The sequence below is a fragment of the Prunus avium genome, chromosome 3, assembly GCF_965620075.1.
Source record: "Prunus avium chromosome 3, drPruAviu1.hap1.1, whole genome shotgun sequence".
Taxonomy (NCBI): domain Eukaryota; kingdom Viridiplantae; phylum Streptophyta; class Magnoliopsida; order Rosales; family Rosaceae; genus Prunus; species Prunus avium.
In genome coordinates this window covers 7120357-7144694 of record NC_142286.1, presented here as the reverse complement: position 1 = coordinate 7144694, position 24338 = coordinate 7120357, and the positions used below count along the sequence as shown (strand labels likewise).

At 35.7% G+C, this 24338-nt stretch overlaps 3 protein-coding genes and 2 pseudogenes across 6 annotated transcripts; 3 read left to right on the top strand and 2 right to left on the bottom strand.

The window, feature by feature from the left end:
- Nucleotides 1–63: 63 nt before the first annotated feature.
- LOC110750407 (DEAD-box ATP-dependent RNA helicase 15) lies at nt 64–5888 on the top strand. Its single transcript, XM_021950731.2, has 12 exons — nt 64–254; nt 366–482; nt 1280–1380; nt 2078–2250; nt 2411–2642; nt 2750–2868; nt 3100–3156; nt 3263–3447; nt 4656–4800; nt 4934–5017; nt 5192–5255; nt 5606–5888. Exons 2-12 carry the CDS (start codon nt 367–369, stop codon nt 5614–5616), a joined length of 1287 nt encoding a protein of 428 aa, XP_021806423.1. The 5' UTR covers nt 64–254; nt 366; the 3' UTR covers nt 5617–5888.
- A 6660-nt stretch (nt 5889–12548) lies between these two features.
- On the bottom strand, nt 12549–14038 carry LOC148295519 (uncharacterized). The gene is made up of 3 exons (XM_088250504.1): nt 13454–14038; nt 13107–13332; nt 12549–13033 (listed from the first exon to the last, which is right to left on the bottom strand). The coding sequence occupies exons 1-3, from the start codon at nt 14036–14038 to the stop codon at nt 12549–12551; spliced, it is 1296 nt and encodes a 431-aa protein (XP_088106630.1).
- Nucleotides 14039–14353: 315 nt separating this feature from the next.
- On the bottom strand, nt 14354–15437 carry LOC110762269 (uncharacterized protein At2g29880 pseudogene; annotated as a pseudogene).
- A 317-nt stretch (nt 15438–15754) lies between these two features.
- LOC110750405 (F-box/kelch-repeat protein At3g23880-like) lies at nt 15755–18397 on the top strand. 4 transcript variants are annotated; one of them, XM_088250024.1, is made up of 3 exons: nt 15755–15914; nt 16171–17512; nt 18258–18397. In XM_088250024.1, the coding sequence occupies exon 2, from the start codon at nt 16199–16201 to the stop codon at nt 17498–17500; it is 1302 nt and encodes a 433-aa protein (XP_088106150.1). In that variant the 5' UTR covers nt 15755–15914; nt 16171–16198; the 3' UTR covers nt 17501–17512; nt 18258–18397. The 4 variants fall into 4 exon arrangements, with proteins under 4 accessions (XP_088106150.1, XP_088106149.1, XP_088106148.1 ...); XM_088250023.1 differs by having other exon boundaries at nt 18128–18397; XM_088250022.1 differs by having other exon boundaries at nt 18123–18397.
- Nucleotides 18398–19286: 889 nt separating this feature from the next.
- On the top strand, nt 19287–23928 carry LOC110750419 (F-box/kelch-repeat protein At3g23880-like; annotated as a pseudogene).
- Nucleotides 23929–24338: the final 410 nt, after the last annotated feature.

Below are 24338 nucleotides of genomic sequence, written 5' to 3'. Positions count from 1 at the left end.
GCAACTAGGAGGGTACTTTCGTCCACTCATTAACGTCGCGCTCCCTATATCTTCTCCACTACCCTCGAATCCCAAGTCCACTCTTCCCCTCCTCTCGAACCCTAGATCCAGGGTTTATATCCATTCACTCCATTCTTCTCTCCCAAAGATTTTCAATTTTCAATTTTTGTTATTATTGTTTTTGAATTTTCTCAGAGGCCTCGACACTCGTAGATCATTACTCCGAATCTCTCTTGCTCAGTGGAAGCTCAAAGGTATGCAATTTAAACCGTATCAAAGCAGTTCAACTAGTTCTTAAAGCTTCTGATTCACAATTCTTAGAAACACCCTAACGCTCGAGCTCAAATTTTGTTGTGGTTCTATAGCATGGGTGAAATCAGAGACAACGATGGTTACGAAGAGGAGCTGGTCGATTATGAAGAGGAAGACCAAAATGCCCCCAACTCCGTCTCCGCCAAGCCCTCTGGTGATACCGTTAAAAAGTTAGTATCTTGAACTTTTTCTTAGTTTCGCATCTTCCATTTTACTATCACTAGTCAGTTGGGCTGTTTGCTTATGTACGTATAGATAAACAAAGTACTTTTTAATGTTGATTTTGTTTTCTCTTGTTTTTGGTTGGTTTGTGGTTCGTTTGTGGTTCTGCTATTTGTACTGTTTTGTACTTTGCTTGGTCACTGTGAAAACTGAGGAAAAAAGTGGAGAAAGTAATTGTGGATTTGATTTGTTCGCTTCTTCAGAATGTTTTCATTTTTGGAATATAAGTTTACCAAAAAAACAAGAGATTTTGTCAAATTTGACTTAGATGACTTTATGGACAGAGACAGACCCAAATTTCTTTTAATAAAATAGAACCTAACAAATTCAGTTTCGTGCTTCTACAATGCTTAAGTTTCTAAAAGATATGCTCGACCAAATAAGGTTGAACATTGTGATAAAACCTCACTGTAGTTTTTATTAAGTCCATGTTCTCACAAAAGAAACAGTTAAGCTCCTCTTGGCATTGCTGTGGTTATTGTGCCTAAAACTCTGGGGTTAAGTATTGTGATTTGATGGAATTGCATTTTTCATATTTTCTTATTGGAGGGTAATGCTTTAATGTGTATATTGCCTCTGCCTCTGTATGTTGTGATTCAACTACATCAAATTTGTTATGAGGTTTTGCTGATACATCTTGCTAATCTTCTACGCATTTCATATTTTCAGATTACATGAGGTTTTATTTGTTATGGATCCCTCAAATTTATTTATTTTTTCTAAACTCCTATGTCATATGGTGCAGGGGCTATGTTGGCATCCACAGTTCAGGATTCAGGGACTTCCTGTTGAAACCAGAGCTTCTTCGAGCGATTGTGGATTCTGGGTTCGAACATCCTTCAGAAGGCAAAGTTCCTCTCACTGTTATAATTATATATCTGTGTCAAGAGTCTGCTAGACTTCTGATTCTGTGGTCGGAAGAATTATGTGGCGTTGCATTTCATTTCTGCATTCCTGGTTACAAGTAGATGAATGAGTTCTTTTCATATATTTTTAGCCGGTGTAGTATTTCTATGCCATGCCACTTGGGTATACTTAATAAACTCTGCATCACTAGTAACATCTTGTGAACTTAGCTCTTTGGTCAAAATAGCTTTGATATATCAATTCTTTGGATGGGTCTCTGAATTCTGAATTTCAATGCAGTACGTGTCTAGTATCTATAAGTTGTCCATCTTTAAAGTTCTCGAGTGCATGATTTCATTGGTCCGTTGTTTCATATCAGTTGGATGTACCACATGAATTACTAACAGTAGTGTGTAATCTACATCTATAATGAATTATAGATGGTAAACGTTCTCTCATCAATTGATTTCTTTTACATGGAATATGAGAATGGCAAGATTGACCTTAATTGTTTAATCATCTTTCGTGGTTGACTGTTTCTGAGTTTTCTATATTTTCTCTGTCCAGGTAATCACTAATTCCATATTCATGATTTCGGCAAGAAAACTGGTTTGGTAAACCTTTCCATTAAAAGGATCTGGAAGGTCATTTATACTTACTGAGGTTTCGTCCGGTACAATTTTGTTTGCTTCATCAGTTCAACATGAGTGCATCCCTCAAGCTATCTTAGGAATGGATGTTATCTGTCAAGCAAAATCTGGGATGGGAAAGACCGCCGTCTTTGTTCTATCTACCCTTCAGCAAATAGATCCAGTTGCTGGTCAGGTTGCTGCTCTTATTCTTTGCCACACGAGAGAACTGGCTTACCAGGTATGCTCAATGAATTCATTATCAGCGTAGAGAACTCCGATTTCGATGCACATATGATGCACATACGCATATATTGGATATGAAGCTGTTGCTGTTTGGCCATACGATTCTATGTTGAGGTTCTGTTTAATGAAGCTACTGTTATTATTTTTTGCTACAGATTTGTCATGAATTTGAGAGATTCAGTACCTATTTGCCAGACCTGAAGGTTGCAGTCTTCTATGGAGGTGTCAGTATCAAGGTTCACAAAGACTTGCTGAAAAATGAATGTCCTCACATTGTTGTTGGAACACCTGGGAGAATATTAGCTTTGGCAAGAGATAAAGAGCTTGGACTAAAGAATGTCAGACATTTTATTCTTGATGAATGTGATAAGATGCTCGAGTCACTTGGTAATTTTTTAAGATTAATCTTGTTAAAGGGGACTTTACCAGTTTTTTTCTGTAATGAAACTTATGTTAAGTTTTATTTAATTTTCCGGTTCTTCCAACTTTTTCAGATATGAGGAGAGATGTGCAGGAGATCTTTAAGTTGACTCCTCATGACAAGCAAGTGATGATGTTTTCAGCAACACTAAGCAAAGAAATCCGCCCTGTTTGCAAGAAGTTTATGCAAGATGTAATATTTGCTTAAACCTTAACATGAACTTACAATAATCATCTACTTATGATTGTAGATTGCTTAAACCCTAATTTTATTTGTTTTTGAAATTTGTATCGATATTCATAAAATTTGATTACGGTGATTTTTGGTCTGGGTTGTTCAATTTTTGTGTGTGCTTATTATGAAGTATTGGAGGTGCAAGATTTGTGTTTTAATTCAATTTGTGATCATATTTGTTTGTTGCAGCCCATGGAAATTTATGTAGATGATGAGGCCAAATTGACACTTCATGGTCTTGTACAGGTATTTCTGCAATGTGATTGATGAGCTTTTGTGTTGTTGGTTAACTGTGCCTTGCTTGCTCACCCTCATGCTCTCTCTCTCTCTCTCTCCCTCTCTCTCTCCGCAGCACTACATCAAATTGAGCGAACCTGAGAAAAACCGCAAGTTGACTGACCTTCTTGATGCATTGGATTTCAACCAAGTTGTTATTTTTGTAAAAAGTGTAAGCAGAGCAGCTGAGCTGAACAAATTACTTGCTGATTGTAACTTCCCATCTATCTGCATTCACTCTGGAATGCCTCAGGAAGAAAGGTGTGCATTTCATCCCTTTAAAATACAATAAATGAGAAAAAGTGCCAATCTGTTCTTTGCATATAGTATTGATAATATATTCTGACAGTGGTTACCCTTCATTGTGCTTGCTTGTGTCCTACTATCCCAATGCTGTGAGAATTTCATCAACTTTTGTTTTCAATATTGTTTTATATTGGTTTATGTTTGCTTTATGGGAGTATTATGAGAGTGTTGCATTGATTTGGGTTGGTATCTTATGTTACATTTCGGGTGGGAGTGAGGTGTTTGTGTTTGCTTCCTGATTTCCCATTGTCTAATAAGCTGAGTGTACTACAATGTGAACCGTCAGAAATTGGCCTCCTAATAGATGCAGATTTGATTTGTTAGCTTGGAGCAGGTTTTAATGTGCAGTTTATAATTTATTGGGCCTGGGCTATTTTTTTCTGTTTTTGAAAATACTATGGGTTGTTGCAAATGCAATATGAGTTATAAATATAGATATGTTGATTATTTTTGAATCTATTTTTTCTTCAGTGATCTTATGTTTCTGTAGTATTTACAATAAACTAGTGGAAAATGGGGTTTTAGATATGGTTGAAGTTATTATAAGAGCGTGAGTTCTTGTAAGAGAGTAAGTTCATGTTAACATGCGTATATTAAATTTGATATCATATTCTAGTTCTTTAGAACTCCAACTGTAGTTTATTGTTAAAAAACACTCATTTAAGCCCCTCATTTGCTTTCTGTGACCTACAACTACCAAGAACGGATCAGTCAGGAACATTCTTTTCAAAGATATTGCAATGATCAACTCCCTTCAAATAACAGCCTTGTCCGGCGGACATCAATACTTAATCAATCTCCATCCAATTATGAACTCACCTGCCTATTAGGATCCATCTTTGTTTACAGCGATTATCTGCGAAATTTCTGCAAGATGCATTTGGCTCCCAAGGATGTTATCTGTCAATGAAAAGCACATGAATGAAAAAAATGGAACGGTTTAGAAAATACACTTGGAGCACCTCATATTTTTTGGCTTCTGAGAAGTATTATTTGTATTACCTAGGTTATCTAGCCCTCAAGTGACGCTTTGTTTCTTCTTTTCTTCTTGACTTGCAAGTTATTTAGCCTCTTATTTTACAATCTGTATGATCTTGCTTTTCTGCATTTTAATATCAGGAATGCATAATATCAACTGATTTGGCATGGTTTTCCATTTGCAGGTTGAAACGTTACAAGAATTTCAAGGAGGGGCTTTCAAGGATTCTTGTGGCAACAGATTTAGTAGGAAGGGGAATTGATATCGAGCGTGTTAACATTGTTATTAACTATGACATGCCAGATTCTGCCGATACCTACTTACACAGGGTATTTGTTTCATTCTTACATTTTATTTTAACAATTTTGTTACCTGTCTTTGTGCACAGGTGAAGGTCGTCTCCCTAATCTCTAGCTGACTCCGTTGTTTCTTGTTTCTGTGCTTGGTTTCCTTCCTTCATAGGTTGGCCGAGCTGGTAGGTTTGGTACCAAGGGACTGGCAATTACATTTGTCTCTTCTGCATCAGACTCCGATGTTCTTAATCAGGTAATATATATATATATATATATATATATATATATATATATATATATATATATATATATTTATATATATATATTTATATATATATATATTAATCCTTACACTGCATTAGACTTGCATTTACATTTCTTCTGCTTTTGCTATTCCCTTTTGTTTAATCCAAATTTCTTGTTTCAGGTCCAGTCAAGGTTTGAGGTGGACATAAAGGAGCTTCCGGAGCAAATTGATACTTCTACATACAGTAAGATACCTTTTTTTCAAAAAATGTTAATATTTGCAGTATGGTAGTTTTAGAAACTAAATTGGAGAAGCTGGTTAGATAAACACTAGTTAACGTGAAGAAGTACCATCTAATGATACCTGTTCATTCAATCAGTGGAGATGTATTTCTCTCATAATTAATTCTTCAATCATGAAGATGTCTTGTGGTTATCTTGCCTACTGCTAGAAGATGCATTTTATGTTTTACGGAACTGCGTTTCTTTTTCTGGTTTGGTGGTTGTGAGCGCTTTGGTGGTTAAGATTGCATAGGGGATTCTTTGCAACTCAGGATACAATACAAATACTTACAGATGTTTCTGATTTATGCAGTGCAAGTATGATAGTTTTTTTATGTGAACGACGAGCCTTGCGATTCAAAGGATGGTGGACTTTGGATCTGATCAGCCTCTAGTTTTTAGTTAATAGCATTTCTTTTGAATGTAGAATACTATCATGACAGAAGAGGATTAGGGTGCTTTTGATGATGTATTTTTATATCCCCATTTGAGTCCAACTTTAGATTTGATAGCGAGCAGAGAATTTGTAAGACTTAAGCCTTCAGCTGAATTTTGCTTATGATGGCAGTTTTAATGTCAGATTTCTTTTCTCCAAATTTTCCCTTTCTTAATCGCCTGTTTTTGTATTTTAGAGATTAAAAAGAATTGGGTATTGGTTCATGTTTTGCTATCTTGGCATCCCTATCGTATGATTGTATTGTTATTATTTTTTAAGGATTTTCCTATTGAGAGAGGTGATAATATATGAAATTCACACATACCACACAAATGTTAGGATTTGAACTCATGACTTTTCATGGAGGAGCAATTACTCCAAACTACGTACATAACATAGGCCTCAAAATTCAAATGAGTTTTGAGCAGCTAATCAATAATTTATTGCATATCAACAACTGCAAGCTACACTGAAGACGATTGCAGACTTACGTACGCGTGTGTATAGAGAAGATGAAGGCTTGGCTGGTCTAGGTCTCTCTTGTGATACTGTTGTTAGGGCCATACTATATAGGACTTCGAGGCTTAGGTATTCTCGAAGTTTGAGGATGTTTAGGTTTTCCAGGAGTCGTCTTCTTTTTAGAGCACCTTCACCCTAGTGGGCAAAGGCAAGGGCAAGGCAAGGTTTGTCACTATTTACATGAATAGTGGCAGCTCTTCCTTTTTGGGTTTCACCCCGAAGGGCAAAGACAATGGCAAACACTATTTACTTAAATTTATTTTCTCTTTTTTATACTTAAATAATTAATTTTTATAAGCTTTTAGGAGAATATTTTCGGTTTTCACGTCACTATTTATTATAAAATTCTCACATAAAATTTCAGAGAATATTTTCGGATAAAATTTTCGAATTCAATTTTCGGTTGTCACGTGTCCATCAAATTTTAGATGAGATTTTCGGATGAGATTTTCGGTTGCCATGTGTCTCATTTCAGATAAGATTTTCAGATATTTATTAAAAAAATTCTAATCTCAGATTTCAGATAAGATTTTCACCCTTTAAAATTGCGCCATGTGTCCCATGTTAGATAAGATTTTCGGATATTTATTAAAAAATTCTAATCTCAGATTTCAAATAAGATTTTCCCACATTTGTGCTTGTATAATCTATTAAAAATAAATAATTGTAAATGCAATAAAATATAAATAATTTGGAAATGCAAGGAAAAAGAAGAATATGCAAGAAAAAAAAATTGAATATGCAAGAAAAAAAAAAGTTACATTAAATTGAATAAAACGTCATTTATAAATATTTTACCTCGTCGGCAAGATTTTGACCGCTTCGAATGTTGTCAATCGCTTTTGCCAATGCATCTCTCCATTTCCCTAACTCTTTATTCAAAATTTTCCACCTTGGAACCCGATCTTTCACAAAATTCTCCATTAATTTTTCTCCACATATGACAGAACTTCATCTCATTGCCCGTGATCGGGTAATGATCAACTTTCACCCAACACTCACACAATACAATATCTTCCTGAGTTGTCCACGCTCTTCTGGCTTCGATGGAAGAGGCCATTTGTTTTTTGATACAAATGGAAAGTAGTAGAAAAATGTGAGTGGAAAGTAAAAAATATTTGAAAGAGAAGAGTTTGTATGAAGATATGGTGTGGAAAGTGAATAAAATTGTTAGGTATTTATAAGGAAAAAATCCAGATTTTTAAAAAATTATTTTCGAATTTGTTTTTGCAATGTTTTAGCCAAAAAAATCACAGCCATTGGATTTCTGGAAAAAATTTCAATCGGAGCGTCTGGGAAGCACGACGTGGCTTCTTCCCGTTGGGGGCTGTCAGCAACGCAATTCAAATCATATAATTGATGGGCAACTTGTGGAATTAAATGATCGCTTCAACGAGGTAAAGTTACTTACTTGTTTAGCATGCTTGAGTCCGAAAAATGAATTTGTAGCTTGACAAATGAAAGCTAGTTCGTTTTGCTCAATTTTATCCTCAGATTTTTCGGATCGAGACTTATTGATGCTTGAAGATCAACTTGGTGTTTATGTTCATCATATGCGTTCGAGTAATGATTTTTCTCAATTGGAAGGAACTAGTAGTCTTGCGGAAAAAATGGTGGAGAAAGGAATGCATGAAATATTTCATTATGTGTATTTGCTTCTTACATTGGCTTTGGTTTTACCGGTTGCAATCGCTTCAGTGGAGAGAGTATTTTTCGCCATGAATATTATTAAAAATCCACTTCGCAACAGAATAAGAGATCAATAGTTGAATGATAACTTGATTGTTTACATTGAGAGAGATGTTTTTGCTTGTATTGATAACGAAACTATAATGCAACCTTTTTAAAAGATGAAAACTTGTCGTGGACGATTGTAACTTATATTATTGGTTTTGTCATGAATTATGAATGGAAGTACTATTTTTCTATTTTTTTAGTATTATTTTCTTCGTAGAAAATTTTTGGAACTTTTACATTGTGACCCTTTGGCCACAGAATCCTGGATCTGCCATTGCTGGCATGTGAGGAATTTGGGGACGATTAGGAATTTCTGGAGTATTAGGAGTAGTATTGGGAGTTTTAGGCTTTTTACGAATTATTACTTTTATTTTTGCTCTTGCAGCAAAAAGAAATCTTGGAAAGCTTAAAGAACCGCCATCTTGAAGGTTAGGCCAAAGGCGAGGAGGGTTTTTAGAAGGGGAGTGTAATGGAGGAAGAGATAAAGGAGACTCTTCTTCCTCACGAGCATGCACTACAGCCAGCCAGCATAAATAAAATTAATATTTTCATAATATTCATTTTCTAGTTAATTTTCTTAACATTCTGTAGCTCCTCTTCAACTCTGATACAACTCATGCATGGGTTGGGTTGCAACTTGTTTTTATATAAAGAAATTCCATTCATCTTTAAAATTTGAGACTTACCTGTTTTAGGGAAAGGTCCAAGAGACAGCCCCAAAAAAAAACAAAATTCAAGTCATGAAACTCGGCATGTAAGTTTTCTTCTGTTAATAGACTAATCCATAATAATATGAAAGGTTTCATAATTTTCAGTGTATATATATATATATATATATAATACTCTTGTAAAGAATGAGTACTCTTGATATATAGATTTACTTGGATCCTCCAGGGTTTTCTCATACAAACTATACTGGAATTTAAATTCTAGCCATGTAAAACCAAAAAAAAAAAAATTTACAATGGCTTGGATGGTGACGCTTCGATTGAATCTTCTTAGACCAAAACAAGTAAGAATTTCAGGGCTTGTTCGTTTATGTTTTTGGAGCACCATTTTTGTTTTATGTTTCCATTTTAACTAAATACGCGTTCAGCACCACTAAATTGAAAAGGGAAATGCTAGACCACATTTTATATAACACCTTGTGTACCACCAATAGAGGTCGGATCTATTGTATTGGTGGGCCCCACTTTTATTAGAGAGGTGGTACACTAGGTGGTATATAAATGTGGTATGCCTAGCATTTTCCAATTGAAAAACACATGATTGGTTTTTAGAAAATGAATTTGGTGACCATGAACAAATATTGAAAATGATAATTTATCGTTTTATGAGAAACGAAAACACGACCTTTTCCTTTTCTTCTTTTTTCTTTGGGCTTGTCCAATATAAATTCATACATTTTCTATTTCCTAGAGATATACCCGTCACTCTATAAATCTATGTGTAAAACTCAGTTTCATATTTAAATGACCAATAGGATATAAGAGGTCATAGTATTCCTATGTTTTTACATCGTTGCCACCAGACTTTATATTTTATTTATAATTTATTTCAAGCATTTCATTAACTGCCATAATTGTAATTAATACTCCCTATTAAGCTAGATTAGGTAACTTGCTTACTTGGATCCTAGTAATGGGTTTTATTTGAAAAAATTGGGTATTTCAAATAGAAAAATAAAGGAAAGGGTTGTAAGTTATTAAAAATAAATTTTATGGGTCTAAGCTCAATTTACTATATTTTTTTTATATATTGGATCATGAACTTTGTTATTGGATGTACAATATAGAAAAACACTTCAGTATATTACAGTTTTATCCCTTGATTTGGATTGTATAATGGGAAGCAAGCAGGCTTGCGCCTAGAAGTACCACAAGGTCCCCTGCAAAAAGTCTTTGACTCCATTATAACAGTTGTGGATAAGGGTTTGTTGAGAGGAGCAGTTAACAAGGTTGGAGACGAGGGCCAGGTTAGTGTAAGTTTTACAATAATTGCTAGTGTGAGAGCCAAGAAAAATTCAACACAAATGAATAAACTCTTAATCCATTTTAATGTCTCAAATTCATTGTTTGTACGGACATATTTAATGTTTGATTACCCCTACCCAAATCATTTCTATAAAAATGAAAATTAAAAATGCAACATCAACATCCTCCTCCACCCACCCCCCTGCCTCCCGCCCAAACCCCGCCACCTCCAACATCACTAGTTATGGTGGCTACAACAGCTGGAGGACCCCAAACAACACCGGCTCCTGCCAAAATATCCGTCCAACTTGTGAGAAAGTGAAGATAAAAATGTCTCACATTGGAAAGTTAGAATACCTTGCAAGGGCTTATAAGGAGTTGGACTACTCCTCCCTTTGCCAATTAATTATGGAGTGGAACCTCAACTTCCTTCACCAACTTCACCTCTTTCAAGTTGTTATGGAACCTTTTCTTTTCATAATGGGTTGACTAATTTTTTGGCACATAATAAGTTGACTTTTTGGTGCTTAGCAATTTCTTGAATTAAAATCTCATAAACATATTCCAGGGGAGGAGAATTGTGGTATAAAGCCAACGTGGGGTTCAGATTTAGAGATAGCTTATAGATCAATTTTCATAAGAACATTTTAACCTCGCACTAGTCTGCCGTAAGAACATTTTAATTAGGAGTTGAAATCACTTTGGCAGTTTATTTTTATTGAATGGTTTTCTATTCAAATTAGGGACTCCTTTATTTGGTTATATTTGATTCCTAATCCAAATTGTCCTTATTTTTTGCCATTATTTTCAAATATTTTAGAAGAAATCCTGGGTTATAATATAAACTTGAGTTTTGTGACTAAACTCTAAACAATTTGAGCGAATTCCCATTGAATAAAACAAACCAAGTTGCATGGCAGACAAATAATTCATATGCTTGAAACTAAAGTCAAACAAGGTTTATTCAAATTTCAAAAACTTCAACTTTAAAACTAAGTACTAATTATACGATGGAGGAATTAGACCCATAACTACAACAAACAAGCCTATTAAGTATAAAAATCCCTATTCGCCTCCACATCCACCTCCGCCACAACCTCCACCTTGACTACCACCACCGCCACAGTTGCTCCCACCACCATGAGGAACATCACCACTAGCTGCTGTGGCTGCCGTGGCCAAAACAGCACCAACTCCTGCCATAATAACCATCCCACCGTCCTTAATCGCTCGTTTGCTTTGCTTTTTCTTTCTCTTGTGTTTGTCCCAAAGGCTGCACACATAAGTGACACTAGCAATTATAAAGCCGCACACGATGACCAACTTCCAAGCATATTCTACTTTCATTTCTCTTCAAAATTTTACCAGCGTGATGATAAATTAATTATTATATAAACTTGAGGAAGAATGCATGAAATTTCTTTTATAAGAGTAAATTGGCTTTTTGGTGCATTGAAAAGGAATTTGTAACCAGGGGCGGCCCTGCCATGGTGCAAGTGGCGCCACCGCACATGATCCTCGATTTTTTTTTACTTTATATTTTATATAATATTATAAAAATTGTATATATACTACATCATGCATCACATTGACACAAGAGTGTATTTGATGAAGCTGGTTTCTAGAGCATATCCCTTAGTACAAGGCTTACGTTTGAGTCTAAAAGCTTTCTTCCACTCAAAACAAAACCACAAAAAAAAAAAAAAATTCATGTCTTCTTCTTTCTCTTAAACTTTTTTTTTATTTTTAAAAAACTGAACATACTAATATTTAACTTTATCAAATAAAAACATTAAAAAATTTATGAATTTGATTTGTGATTGTTATTATATGCTAATTAATGATGAATTTTAATTATAAAAAAATTGGTTTATGACATTAAGTCATATAATTTTATTTTTTTTAGTATTTTCATATTAGATTATATGAGGGCTTTAGTTTAAATTTTACATAAGGCCCTCAAAATCTCAGGACCGGCCTTGTTTGTAACATATTGAACCTTAATGCACCAAAAAGCCTTAAACTACACATTCAGATACCAAAGAGTTGATTCTTCCTTTTAAAAAATTGGGAATGTTGTATTCCCTCTTGCAATGGTTTAATGTGAAATACTTTATTTTTATTTACACTTCATTTTACAGATATATATTCCGAACAACTTATTCTAAGGGGGGTGTATTCAATTAAGATTTTAAAAGAGTTAAATGGAGTTATAAAGTTTATAGATTTCAATGTAGTTCAATTGATTTCTATCAACTCCACATAGAGTTTGATTGAATTCCTAGATTGATTTTGATAGTGTTTGTTAGAGTTTTATCGTAGATTTTAAAAGAGTTGATTAGAGTTCTAAAATATTTTTTTTCTTTTTTTTCTTTTTTTTTGGGCTGTTAATTGTTTTTCCAGATTTTCAAAAGAAAAAAATTACCTTTACAAAAACATTTTGTAAAGAACTTCCAAATCAATACATCCAAAGAAAATTAAAAAAAGGGCATCTAATTTTGTTCAAATGTGCAGTAATTTCATGACAAAAAAACTGATAAGTAAACTATAATTCTAACTGCATAAAAACGAATAAGTATCTGTTTCATTGCTTATCTTTGACTCCCGTCATTCATAGCATCTCTCCACATATCTGAAGATATCCCAACCCTACATTGGTTAGCATTCTCGCGTTGTTGTTCTTGGGTTTGAAAAACTTGGTCATAATTATTTCCCTCAGTTTCTGGTGATGATGACGACGCTGAATGCTCGTTGTTTTCTTCAATAGGAAATTCATCAGAACGACACTCCTTGCGGAGAAAATTGTGCAACCCTGCACAAGCTAAGACCAACTCTGCTTGTGTCTCATATGGAAATGGAGGGGCAGACTTAAAAATTGTGAATCGTGATTTAAATATACCGAATATTCTCTCTATTACGTTTCTTAAGGAAGCATGTCTAAGATTGAACAACTCGGCTGCATTTTCAGGATCACGACCTTGACCGGCAAAATCCTGAAGATGATATCGAACACCTCGAAATGGAGCTAAAAATTGACGCCGATTTGGGAATCCACAATCCACTAAGAAATATTTACCTGAATATACGACACAAATCCAATTAATATTTACAATACAACCTAATATAGACATAAATAAATAAATATATACCTGGTGGCACTTTAAGTCCATTCCTCCTTGATAAAGAATCATTTAACACTTTGGAATAATGAGCTGAACCCTCCCATCCGCTAAGAACGTATATGAATTCCAAATAAAAGTTACAAGCAGCTAGCACGTTTTGTGATATTTTACCGTGACGATCACGATAACTACTTACTTCGCGCCCTGTCACCATTGCTGGTATATGTGTGCCATCAATAGCTCCAATGCAACCCTAAAATAAATTAAGGCATTAGATGTTATGTATTTTGAATAATAACAGTACTAATACTAATACAAAAACTATAATAATAATAATAATATTTATTATAACGAATGAAGTAGTCATTACTTACCTTAAAATAAGGGTAAAACCTTGTACTTTCTCTTATTTTAGCTGGCACTGTGGATCCAGGTTTGACCATCATCTCTGGGGCTATTGTGTTTAAGGCCTTCAAAACTTTATTGAAATTTTTGCTTGTTGTGAAATGTGATTGGTCAAATGTGTCACGAGTTTGACAATATCGAGAATTTTGACCAACAGTGAGTAAAAATGTTGCAAGCATTTCTTCAATACAAATAAATCTTGTATCATGCAAATGCGTTTTCTCTCTAATAATACCACATAGCTTCAAAAACACATCAGGGTACATCCTATATAACTGTCGAAAGTGTTGAGGATCCTCATTCAGTACCTTATTTATATAATTGTACCCAATTGTAGAAATTGGGCGTCGAGCTAATGAACGTTCAATATGACCATCATGTATGAGAGCCGTTAAAGCATTGAGCACTTGAGCTATTGCTTCTGTTGCCATCAACAATATCTTAATGGTTTCATAATCATGTTCCTCGAATTCTTCATCGTCCATTTCCTCTTCTTCTTTTTCTTCCTCAATTTCTTCATTCCATAGTACTTCATCTACTTCTTCCATCTCCATTAATAACAAAAAAAATCTGAAGTGCACATATAACATTGTAACACAAGCAATATTCATAAGTATAAAGGCACATAAAACTGAAACTATATAGATTAAAACAAATCTGAACATAAAACTGAAAAAGCATAATAAAGTCTTAAAAATACAGCAAGTAACACACATAAACAGTACCCAAATAATTAATTGTAGGCCAAAGTTCAACAAATTCCAAACTAATAAAGTCTTAAAAATATTTTAAACCAACATGATAAAAATAGTTTAAACCAAAGTTTCAACATCATTTAAAATGGTAAACATAATCTCACAGAACTACACTCATTCCATAGTGTATAATATCCACTCTGAGCGCTCTTCAGGTGACATTTTCAGGAATGCATTTTTCATTCCCAGCTTATGAACCAGTCCAAGTGCTTTGTAACGAGCACGATTATCCAAGTTCGGAGTCTCCTTGATAGCATCCCAAACATTGTTGGTTTTCTCTCTCTCTTTCTCTCTTTTCTCCATTAGGCTATGCATTCCTCGAATTTCAGTGGTAATTGCAGCAATTGAATCCATGCCCACATAAACTTTTTCTACCAGTTCAGCTCGAGTTATGGTCTCAACTGAATTATTATTTGCTTCAAACTCAGTTTTAGGTTTCTTTCTTGGAGGGAGCTTTTCTAATGGAGCTTCCAAATTTGTGTCTAGAAAAGGTGATGAAGTAAAATTACCAGACGACAAAGATTGGTATGATGTTTCATTTTGACTTGGTACAAATGCCTCATTGGTATCTTGCAAATTGGTAGGTCTACTTTCTCCAACTTCATACGTTCTAGCATCGGTATCATCACCAAGTCCAATTGAGTTTTTCCCAGCAGCTGTTCCATTGCCAATTGCAATTACCAAATCCTCATAGTCTGCAAATGTATCTCTTTGAAGATGCACTTGACTTGGGTGGGACTAGCAAAAACCAAAAATAAAATAAAAAAATTAATTACATGCAAAAAGTACAAAAGTGAAAGTTCTCATTATAAAGTAACATTTTAACAAAATTGAAATCTTACCTTAAAGTAATCTTGCCATTCTTCTTCAGTAGCTGTGAATTTCTTTGAGACGGAGTCCCACCCAAATCCAGAACTATGACGCATAAGTTGAGTAAAACTGTGATATCTTGTCTTAAACCATTTCAGACGACTCTGATATTGATGATAAGTTTTTTGGCATCCAAGTGTTGCATTAAGAACAGGAAGTATCTTGCTTTCTACTATTTGCTTTCTACTATTTGCTTGCTTAGCAAACCATTAGAATCGCGCCATCCACGGTTGGCAGCATCAACCATTAGTTCTAATAGCATATTACTCTCTTTCGAGGTCCATGGGTTATAAGATGTTTTTCCTTTTCCTTGTTGTGAATCTCCCATTTATAATGTTACTAGATAATACATGCAATCTTTAATTAGTTCATAAGAAAATATATATATATGAAGATGCATTTTTCCCTTTCGTTTTGGCATCGACTAGATATATATATTGATAAAGAAGGGAAACACAGAACAAAAAAAAAGAGATGATTGTAGAAAAATTACAGAAACAAAAAAAATAGGATGATGTAGAAAAATTACAGAAACCAAAAAACTATTAAAGAAAAAAAAAACAGCAACGAAAAAAAAAAAAAAGCAAAAGCAAAAGCTATTAAAGAAACTTGTAACGTTTGATTTCTTCAAAAACAAATAGGAAAGCTTTTGCAGCTTGACCAAAAAAGAAGGGGAAAGCTTTTGCAGTAACAAAGCATATAAATAGAGAAGCTTTTCCGATCGGTAGGGTACGGAAAGGAAATTCCTAGAAGCTTTTCTTCTTCAGCTATATTACTTCGGCTCTGCTCATCAGGACCAAAATTTGTAAGTTCCTAAACTTTCTCTTTCCTTCTTCTGGGAATTTTTTTAGAGCTTTTTTGTCAGCTAAAAATTATGGGTTTGGCTTTAGTATTTTTTTTCCCAGATGGGTTTTGATTTTTTTATTGGGTTTGATATGAATAATATGACGTTTAGGGTTATTTTTGCTCTGTCTTTTTCAGTACTCTGCTTAAAGAACGGCTCCCCTGTTTTTTTTCTTTTCTCAATGATTGCTGAGTTTTGTCTCTATTGCTTTTCTCAGTTGGTATAACTATTTGAACTTGCAAGACATGGATAACATACAAGATATCACACAAGGGATACACGAATTGAAATTTGAAGCGATGGCACACTCTTTTCCTGAGGAAATCATACAAGAGATCTTACTTAGGCTATCCGTTAAATGTCTGATCAAATGCACTTCAGTCTGCAAGGCATGGAGGTCCATGATCATAAACCAAAGCTTTATTCACGCACACCTCAACCCAACAGTGGACTTTGCTATCCAGAATGACATTGACCTACTCCTACTCCACAGAATTTCTGGTGGCTGTAGCCTCACCTACTACCACAACAAGTTCTTTCACGAGGTGATTCACGAAGTGAAAGACGAGGTTCACTCTGTGCATCATGATAACCAGGCGTTTGATGTGTATTCCAAGATCGAATTTCCAATTGTCGCAAAGAAAAACTACGGCAATTCACATCTTCGTGTGGTTGGCACGTGTGATGGGCTAATTTGCCTTTCGGATGATGTCCCCTCTTATGCTTACAACTTCATTATATGGAACCCAGCCATTAAAAAGTCAGTGACCCTTCCCAAGCCTGGTATTACCTATCAGACGCATGGTGGGTACAATGCTTCTATTGGGTTCGGTTTTGATGCTACAACCAATGACTATAAGGTTGTGCGAGTTGTGACTTTATTGGATGAAGATGATGAGACGCCAACTGTAGCTGAGGTTTATTCCCTAGCCACCGGCACATGGAGGAGTCTTGGTTGTGTTTCTCCTGCATGTCTAATAGATAAAGCTGCATCCAGTGCTTTTGTTAATGGGGTTCTTCATTGGCCTGTAGCCCGTCAGACATATGTTGGTTCTTACTATATTATATTGACATTTGACCTGGGCAAGGAGGTGTTCAGTCAGATACCTATGCCGAAGATTATTCTATGGAATTTCAAGTTGGGATTGCAATTGTCTGTTTCAGATAACAGAAAATCTATTGCTTTGTTCATGAGGCCCGACGATCGTGAAGATTTCTATATGGATTATGGGCGTGAATATCCTGTTCTTGATATATGGGTGATGAAAGAGTATGGCAGAGAGGAATCATGGACCAAATTGATTACTCTCAGTCTCAATCCACAACCACAAGGTCCAGAAACAATTTTCCTCAGCACCTTATGTTTTAGGAAGACTGGGGAAGTACTGTTAGTGCTCAGAGAAAAAGAGAGGCGGGAACTAGTATCACTAGACCTTGTGAGCAAACAGTTTAAACTTCTTGGGATTTCTGGATTTAAATATTGTACTGTTGATTTTTATAAAGAGAGCCTCCTCTTACTCGACAAGAGCGATGCAGAGTCTTACTAAGAGAAAGAACAGGTAATGTGATTATAGTGCTGAGAGCAGAACATTTCAATTCTTTGTTTGCCAGGTTTTTATGTTCATTAAAAGCATGATTGGTGACTAAATTGCTGTGGGATATTTCTTATGTCAGACTTCTTGTGGGTTCTTTCTTTTAGCTGATTGTCTTTCTCGCTTCTGTCGCTAGAACACAACTTGTGACTAAATCAACACAGCTCTCATCTCATGGAGATTCAATTTGGATATCAAAAAGTTAAAAACAGTGTAATTATAATAATATCAACTCAGCTCTCATGTAAACACGATTAGACTGGTCTTTTATGTGCTCGTAGTCTTAGTCAACTTGGTATGACTTTAGACATTGGACTGATTGCTGCTACTGTATTGAAGTCTGTGTATTCAATTTACATGGTTTTGTTTGCTGCTTTAATCCATTTTCCAATGTTTTCATTTGTACAATAGTTTCTTTTCCAATTTAGCTTTCATTTGAGTAAGCATGAAGAGGAAGTTTGATTTGCACTTCTGAAGAAGTACTGGGAAAAGTTTTCATGACAAGTGATGTCAACTCTAATGCTAAACAATTGATTAACGCACACTTTTCTTGTTTTCTTTTCTTGCTGATTTGTAGTGCAGTAACGTTGTTTGCTGAAAGTGCCTGATGTGCCTGATGCCTGATGCCTGATGTGCATCAACGTCTGTTTCTTGTTATCTATGGTGCTGATGTATTTTCGTTTTCTTGTTCATTTTTTTGGCCGATTTGTAGGGCAGTAGTGTCCTATGCCTGAAGTGCCTGATGTTTCTGTGTATTTACTTGGCATGGAACTTGTTATCTAGTAGTTCTTGCACGATTTATTCTTCAGCTTTTGGGAAACTTCAATGGAAGTATCTAGTTACAAATTTCAATTGCCTTTGCAGTTCTCTGCACCAGTTTCCATGAAATGCTTTTGCAATTTTCTTTTCCATTTTTATTGCGTATTTTTCCCTGAGCTGAACAATTGACAGCACAGAATTCACTTTTAATTAAGTAATGAAGGTAATGAAGGTGTTTTAGTTGACTGCATGCCTGCAACATATGTTGCTTGTCTATTTTTGCAACATTAAACTCAACCCCCATTTGACATTCGACTCAATAATAATGAAGGGAACTCACTTCGATTTTTAAATTTCATTAAAATTCCCAGAAGCTCGGACAAAGCACCTGGTTTTAGAGGCTAGAGCTGTTTCAGCATTTGAATTAAGAACTAGTCTGGTGTAAGAACATTTTAATTAGGAGTTGAAATCACTTTTGCAGTTTTTTATTGAATGATTTTCCTCTGGGGATTTAATTAGGAGTTGAAATCAACTGGATACCATATGCTTGAAACTATAGTCAAAAGGCAACATCAAAGCATGTAATAATATACCAAATGCTGACCTATATCAAAGGTTTATTCGAATTTCAAAACTAAGTACTAATTATATGACGGAGGAATTAGACCCATAACTACAACAAAACAAGCCAATTAAGTATGAAAATCCCTATTCACCCACATCCACCTCCGCAACCGCCACAAGCTCCGCCTCAACAACCACCACCACTAGTGACACTACTAGGTGCATACTATGTACAACGTACAAGCATATATAATCTGGTTTCATTTCTCTTAACAGTTTTACCAGCGTGATATACTGGAGGAAGAATAAGCTGGCTATTTGGTACATTAATTGAAAGGCAATTTGTAACTTTTTTTTTCCTTTCTGATGGATTTGGTTTGGATTTTTGTACTTTTAATTTTCCGACTAAAAATTGTATATGAATGTCTCCATTGCTTTTCTCAGTTGGTATAACTATTTGAATGTGCAAGACATGGATAACATAAAAGATGTCAGACAAGGGATCAAATTGAAAATTGAAGTGCACGCTCTTTTCCTCAGGAAATCATACAAGAGATCCTAATTAGTCTGGTTAAATGTACTTCAGTCTGCAAGACATGGAGGTCCATGATCATAAACCGAAGCTTTATTCACCCCCACCTCAACCCGAAAGTGGACTTTGCTAACCAGAATGACATTGACCTCCTCCTACTCCACAGAATTTCTGGTAGCTGTAGCCTCACCTACTACCAAAACAATGTCATTCACAAGGTAAAAGACGATGTTCACTCTGTGCATCATGATAACCAGGCGTTTGATGTGTACTCCAAGATTGAATTTCCAATTGCCGCAAAGAAAAACTTTTGGGAATTCACATCTTCGTGTGGTTGGCACTTGTGGTGGGCTAATTTGCCTTGCGGATGATATCCCCTCTTATGCTAATATGCTTACAACTTCTTTATATGGAACCCAACCATTAGAAAGTTGGTGACCCTTCCGAGGCCTGGTATTACCTTTCGGTAGCATGGTAAGAACAATGCTTCTCTTGGGTTCGGTTTTGATGCTATGACCAATGACTATAAGGCTGTGCGACTTGTGACTTTATTGAAGGAAAATGAGCAGCCAACTCTAGCTGAGGTTTATTCCTTAGCCACGGGCACATGGAGAAATCTTGGTTGTGTTTCTCCTGCATCTCTAATAACAAAAACCGAAGCAGACGAAGAAGAAGCTTTAACAGAACCTTCAAAGTTCATCTTGAGAAATGGGGGCTTGGGCGGAAGCCATTTGATTGGAGTAGTTTGGCCACGGGATCTCCCTGAATTAGTTGATACAGAAGAAGTACTGTGCCAGAAGAACTCAACACAAGTGCGAGCAACAACTGTCAAACTTTTCGTTGGATGAGTGCATATAAGTCGAAAGAAACAATGATTTATGGACTCCCAAATCTGCTAACAAAAAGTAAGATTTTGCTCAAAGCTAGAGAAACTATGATATGAGCATTGTAATTAGTTAAACAATTCATTAAGCAATCCTGAAAAGAACCTCCATATATAGCTAAGAATTCTCAACATAGCACCAAAGAAGCTTGCATTATTAGAGAGGGCAATGCATGAAAAAGTACGAATGAAATACATAATGCCCTAAATCCTAAATACGTATGTGTTTTATTCGGCAAAATTTGTAAAAAGTACAAATGAAAAATTCGGCAAAATATACAAGCTACAGAAAAATGAGGGGTCAAAATAGAAATAAGATTTCATTATGGCGTTAAAAAGAAATTTTCGCATAAAATTGTTCCTAGGAAAGCTTTTCCAATTCATAAACCACCAGATCAACCGGAGATAAACCTTATTCAAGCTTTTAATCAGGGACGGAGATATAAATAGAGAAGAGAGATGCATTAGGATTTCAGCCGACGCGTTTCTTCTTCCGCACTATCATGTACGGAAATGAATCTCCTAGAGGCTAGAAAGGGTTCTACTCCTTTCTTCTTCACTCTTCTTCTCTAAACGTCAGCTCCACTTCTTCGGCTCTGCTCATTAGGACCAAAAATTGTAAGTTCCTAAAGTTTCTCTTTCCTTTTTCTGTCAATTTCGAAAAATCGGAGCCTAGGCGCTAGGCGGCGCCTGGGCTGGTCTGGTATTTTTTTTAAATAAAATGATGGGCGGGTCTGGTATTTCGTGTGGTCGGCACTTGTAGCGGGCTAATCTGCCTTGTGATTAGAAAGTTAGTGACCCTTCCCAGGCCTGGAGTTACCTTTAGGACGCATGGTGGGTATGATGCTTCTATTGGGTTCGGTTTTGATGCTATGACCAATGACTATAAGGTTGTGCGATTTGTAACTTTACAAAATGAAGATGAAGGGCCAACTGTAGCTGAGGTTTATTCCCTAGCCACTGGCACATGGAGGAGTCTTGGTTGTGTTTCTGCTGCATGTGGAAACAAATGGAGCTGCATCCAATGCTTTTGTTAATGAGGTTCTTCAGTGGCCTGTAGTTGGTTACACAAATGGTGATTCTTGCTATTTTATATTGACGTTTAGGAGGTGTTCGGTAAGATACCTATGCCGAAGATTATCCATTGGAATCCCAACTGGGGATTGCAATTGTCTGTTTCAGATAACAAAAAATCTATTGCTTTGTTCATGAGGCCCAACAATCGTGAAGATTTCTATATGAATTATTTGCGTGAAGAATCTGTTCTTGATATATGGGTGATGAAAGAGTATGGCATAGAGGAATCATGGACCAAATTGATTACTCTCAGTCACAAGGTCCAGAAACAATTTTCCTCAGCGCCTTTTGTTTTAGGAAGAGTGTTAAGCTCATAATTTCATACATATACATGCCCAATTTACTTACTTCTTTTGCTTAGTTTCCTATAATTTTGAGTTATTTGCCTCTATTTGTGTGTTTTGTAGGCCAATAGAGCAAGAGAGCATAATTCATGCAATTCAAGCATGTTAAGGCCTAATTTGGATGAATGGAAGAAGAGCTTAAAGACAAACTCATTTTTCCTACAGTCCAGTTTCGTGGGTCACATTGCAAGATCTGTTTCAGCAACCTACACAGCTCGGATGAGGCCGCATGCTTCATGAAAGTTGTTCCAATGGGTGTGTACTATAACATATCCAAAATTCAGCCCCATTAGATAACTCTGGAGTCCGTAACCTAGCAAACACTGAACCATGCTCAGGATGGATTTTTGTCAGCGAGCAAAACGATTTAGCAATTTGTTTCGGCCTTAACTTCCTCCTCCGAGCTTGGATTGGGCCAATACTTGTGTGGTTGGATCATACACATTCTGAACTTCACAATGGACATCTTAAAGTCTTCATTTGATTCAGCCTAGCCCAATTCGTAAGCCCAAGAAGTTGCTGGTCATGCTGACATGAGGATGAGTTGGTTGGAAGCTTGGTCATGGTGAGCTAGGCATGAGCTATTGTAGCTGGTTGGAAGCTTGGTCATGGTGACATGAAGATGAGCTAGGGCTGCTGGTGGGATTTATTGGTGAAGTGCATTCACCAATTCAGATTTTATAATGCAAGTGTTGTATGCATTAGTGAAGTGCATCAACCAATTCATCTTTTATAATGCAAGTGTTGTATGCATTAGCCATATTGAATTCAGATTTATCACTCCCCTCTCCCTATAAATACCACATCCATTCCACATTCAAGACACAACAAATCCTGAGATTCACAACCCCCACAATTCACTCCAACCATCCTCAAACACTCTCACAATCCCAAACACTCAACAATCACCAAAACAACTCCAGCAAACTTCTCTTCCATTTCCCTACGAATTTCATCTTCGTTAGCCATCACCACTCACTCAAACTCATCCCAAATCACCTCCATATCCTTCATACATCTTTCTAGAAGTGGGGAAGCTCTTGGAGAAGCATTAGAAGTGGAGAAGCACTTGGAGAAGCCTTGGACACCACAAGAACTTCAGAAAAAGGGTTTTTCTACTCTTATTGCATTCATTATGTTTTCTCATTTCTGTTCAAGTCTCTTTTCCATTATGAGTAGCTAAATCCATAACTAGGGCTTCGATGTAACCTAACATGAATATTCTGGGTTTATAAGTTTGGAGTTTCAAGTTTGATTCATGATTCATGTTCTTATTCATTATGCTTATAAGTTAACATGCTTGTTTGAATGATTGATCACCATTAGAACTTGTTTGTTAACTATCTTGGTTTGAATTAAGAGTATACACCATGCTTTAATTCGAATTGAACTATGAATAGGAAGAGTATGTATGGACATTCGACAACAGGGATTAGATACATACTTGGTTGTTTAAAATGTTCTTCTATGCTTAATGGGTTCCTAATGCTTAATTTTAGGTTAGACAACAAATGATCAAATTAGGGAATTAGGAACACAAGGTTATGACCACACACCATGGCTTAATCATACTTTAGCTAGAATCAATCTTTGAATCTGAATTAGACTTGTTACTTGAATCTTTATAACCCAGAATTGAATTGTTATGTTGAATCGAATGCCCTAGTCTCCAAACCTGTGTTTTAACCTTCAAAACCACCCTTTGTTACTTTTGTTTACTTGCTTTCCGTTGCAATTTCAGTTTGTTCATTTCTTTCTATAATCACAAGCATTCTCACTTCAAAGTTCATTTTAATCTTGCTGCATTTGTTTTCAAACTCACTCTTGCTTTAAATTCTGTTTTAGATTTAACTTCCTAACTTCTTGAATTTGGTAATCTAAAGTACATAACTAATTTGAACTTCTCAGTCTTCGTGGGTACGACCTCGTACTTGTCTTGCTATACTACTAATTGCCCCGTACAATTGCGAGTTAACATATTATTAACAACAAAGAGTGGGGAAGTATTGTTACTGCTCAAAGAAAAAGAGAGGCAGGAACTAGTATCACTAGACCTTGTGAGCAAACAGTTTAAACTTCTTGGGATTTCTGGATATAAATATTGTACTGGTCATTTTTATAAAGAGAGCCTCCTCTTACTCGACAAGGGCGATGCAGAGTCTTACTAAGAGAAAGAACAGGTAATGTGATTATAGTGCTGAGAGCAGAACATTTCAATTCTTTGTTTGCCAGGTTTTTATGTCCATTAAAAGCATGATTGGTGACTAAATTGCTGTGGGATCTTTATTATGTCAACTTCTGTGGGTTTTTTTTTCCCTTTAGCTGATTGTCTTTCTCGCTTCTGTTGCTAGAACACAATGTTAAAGTATCAACCCCAGCTCAACCTATTTTGAGGAGCAATCTCTACAAAGTTCTAGAAGTATAAAAGGAAATAAAGCCTAGAAAAGGAAGTCAACATTTGAGCTAGATAACTATAGAAAAATCTGGAAAACTGGAGAAAGCTTCACCGACTTTGTAACTAGTTGATGTATTAGAATAATATAGTTTATTCTAGAAAGATGCATAAACTATGGAAAGCAAAGCAAGTTGGCAGCCAAGTTGAAGCATGAAGAATTGTCTAGAAGGTAAAACAAG

What these genes read in the sequence shown, in the direction of transcription:
- LOC110750405 (XM_088250024.1), top strand. Translation starts at nt 16,199, where the DNA reads ATGGATAACATACAAGATATCACACAAGGGATACACGAATTGAAATTT.
- LOC148295519 (XM_088250504.1), bottom strand. Translation starts at nt 14,038, where the DNA reads ATGGAGATGGAAGAAGTAGATGAAGTACTATGGAATGAAGAAATTGAG. An exon ending in GGTTTTACCCTTATTTTAAG is followed by an intron (nt 13,333 to 13,453) that starts GTAAGTAATGAC and finishes AATTTATTTTAG; the next exon opens with GGTTGCATTGGAGCTATTGA. An exon ending in TGGACTTAAAGTGCCACCAG is followed by an intron (nt 13,034 to 13,106) that starts GTATATATTTAT and finishes TCGTATATTCAG; the next exon opens with GTAAATATTTCTTAGTGGAT.
- LOC110750407 (XM_021950731.2), top strand. Translation starts at nt 367, where the DNA reads ATGGGTGAAATCAGAGACAACGATGGTTACGAAGAGGAGCTGGTCGAT. An exon ending in CACTTCATGGTCTTGTACAG is followed by an intron (nt 3,157 to 3,262) that starts GTATTTCTGCAA and finishes CTCTCTCCGCAG; the next exon opens with CACTACATCAAATTGAGCGA. An exon ending in GGAATGCCTCAGGAAGAAAG is followed by an intron (nt 3,448 to 4,655) that starts GTGTGCATTTCA and finishes TTCCATTTGCAG; the next exon opens with GTTGAAACGTTACAAGAATT.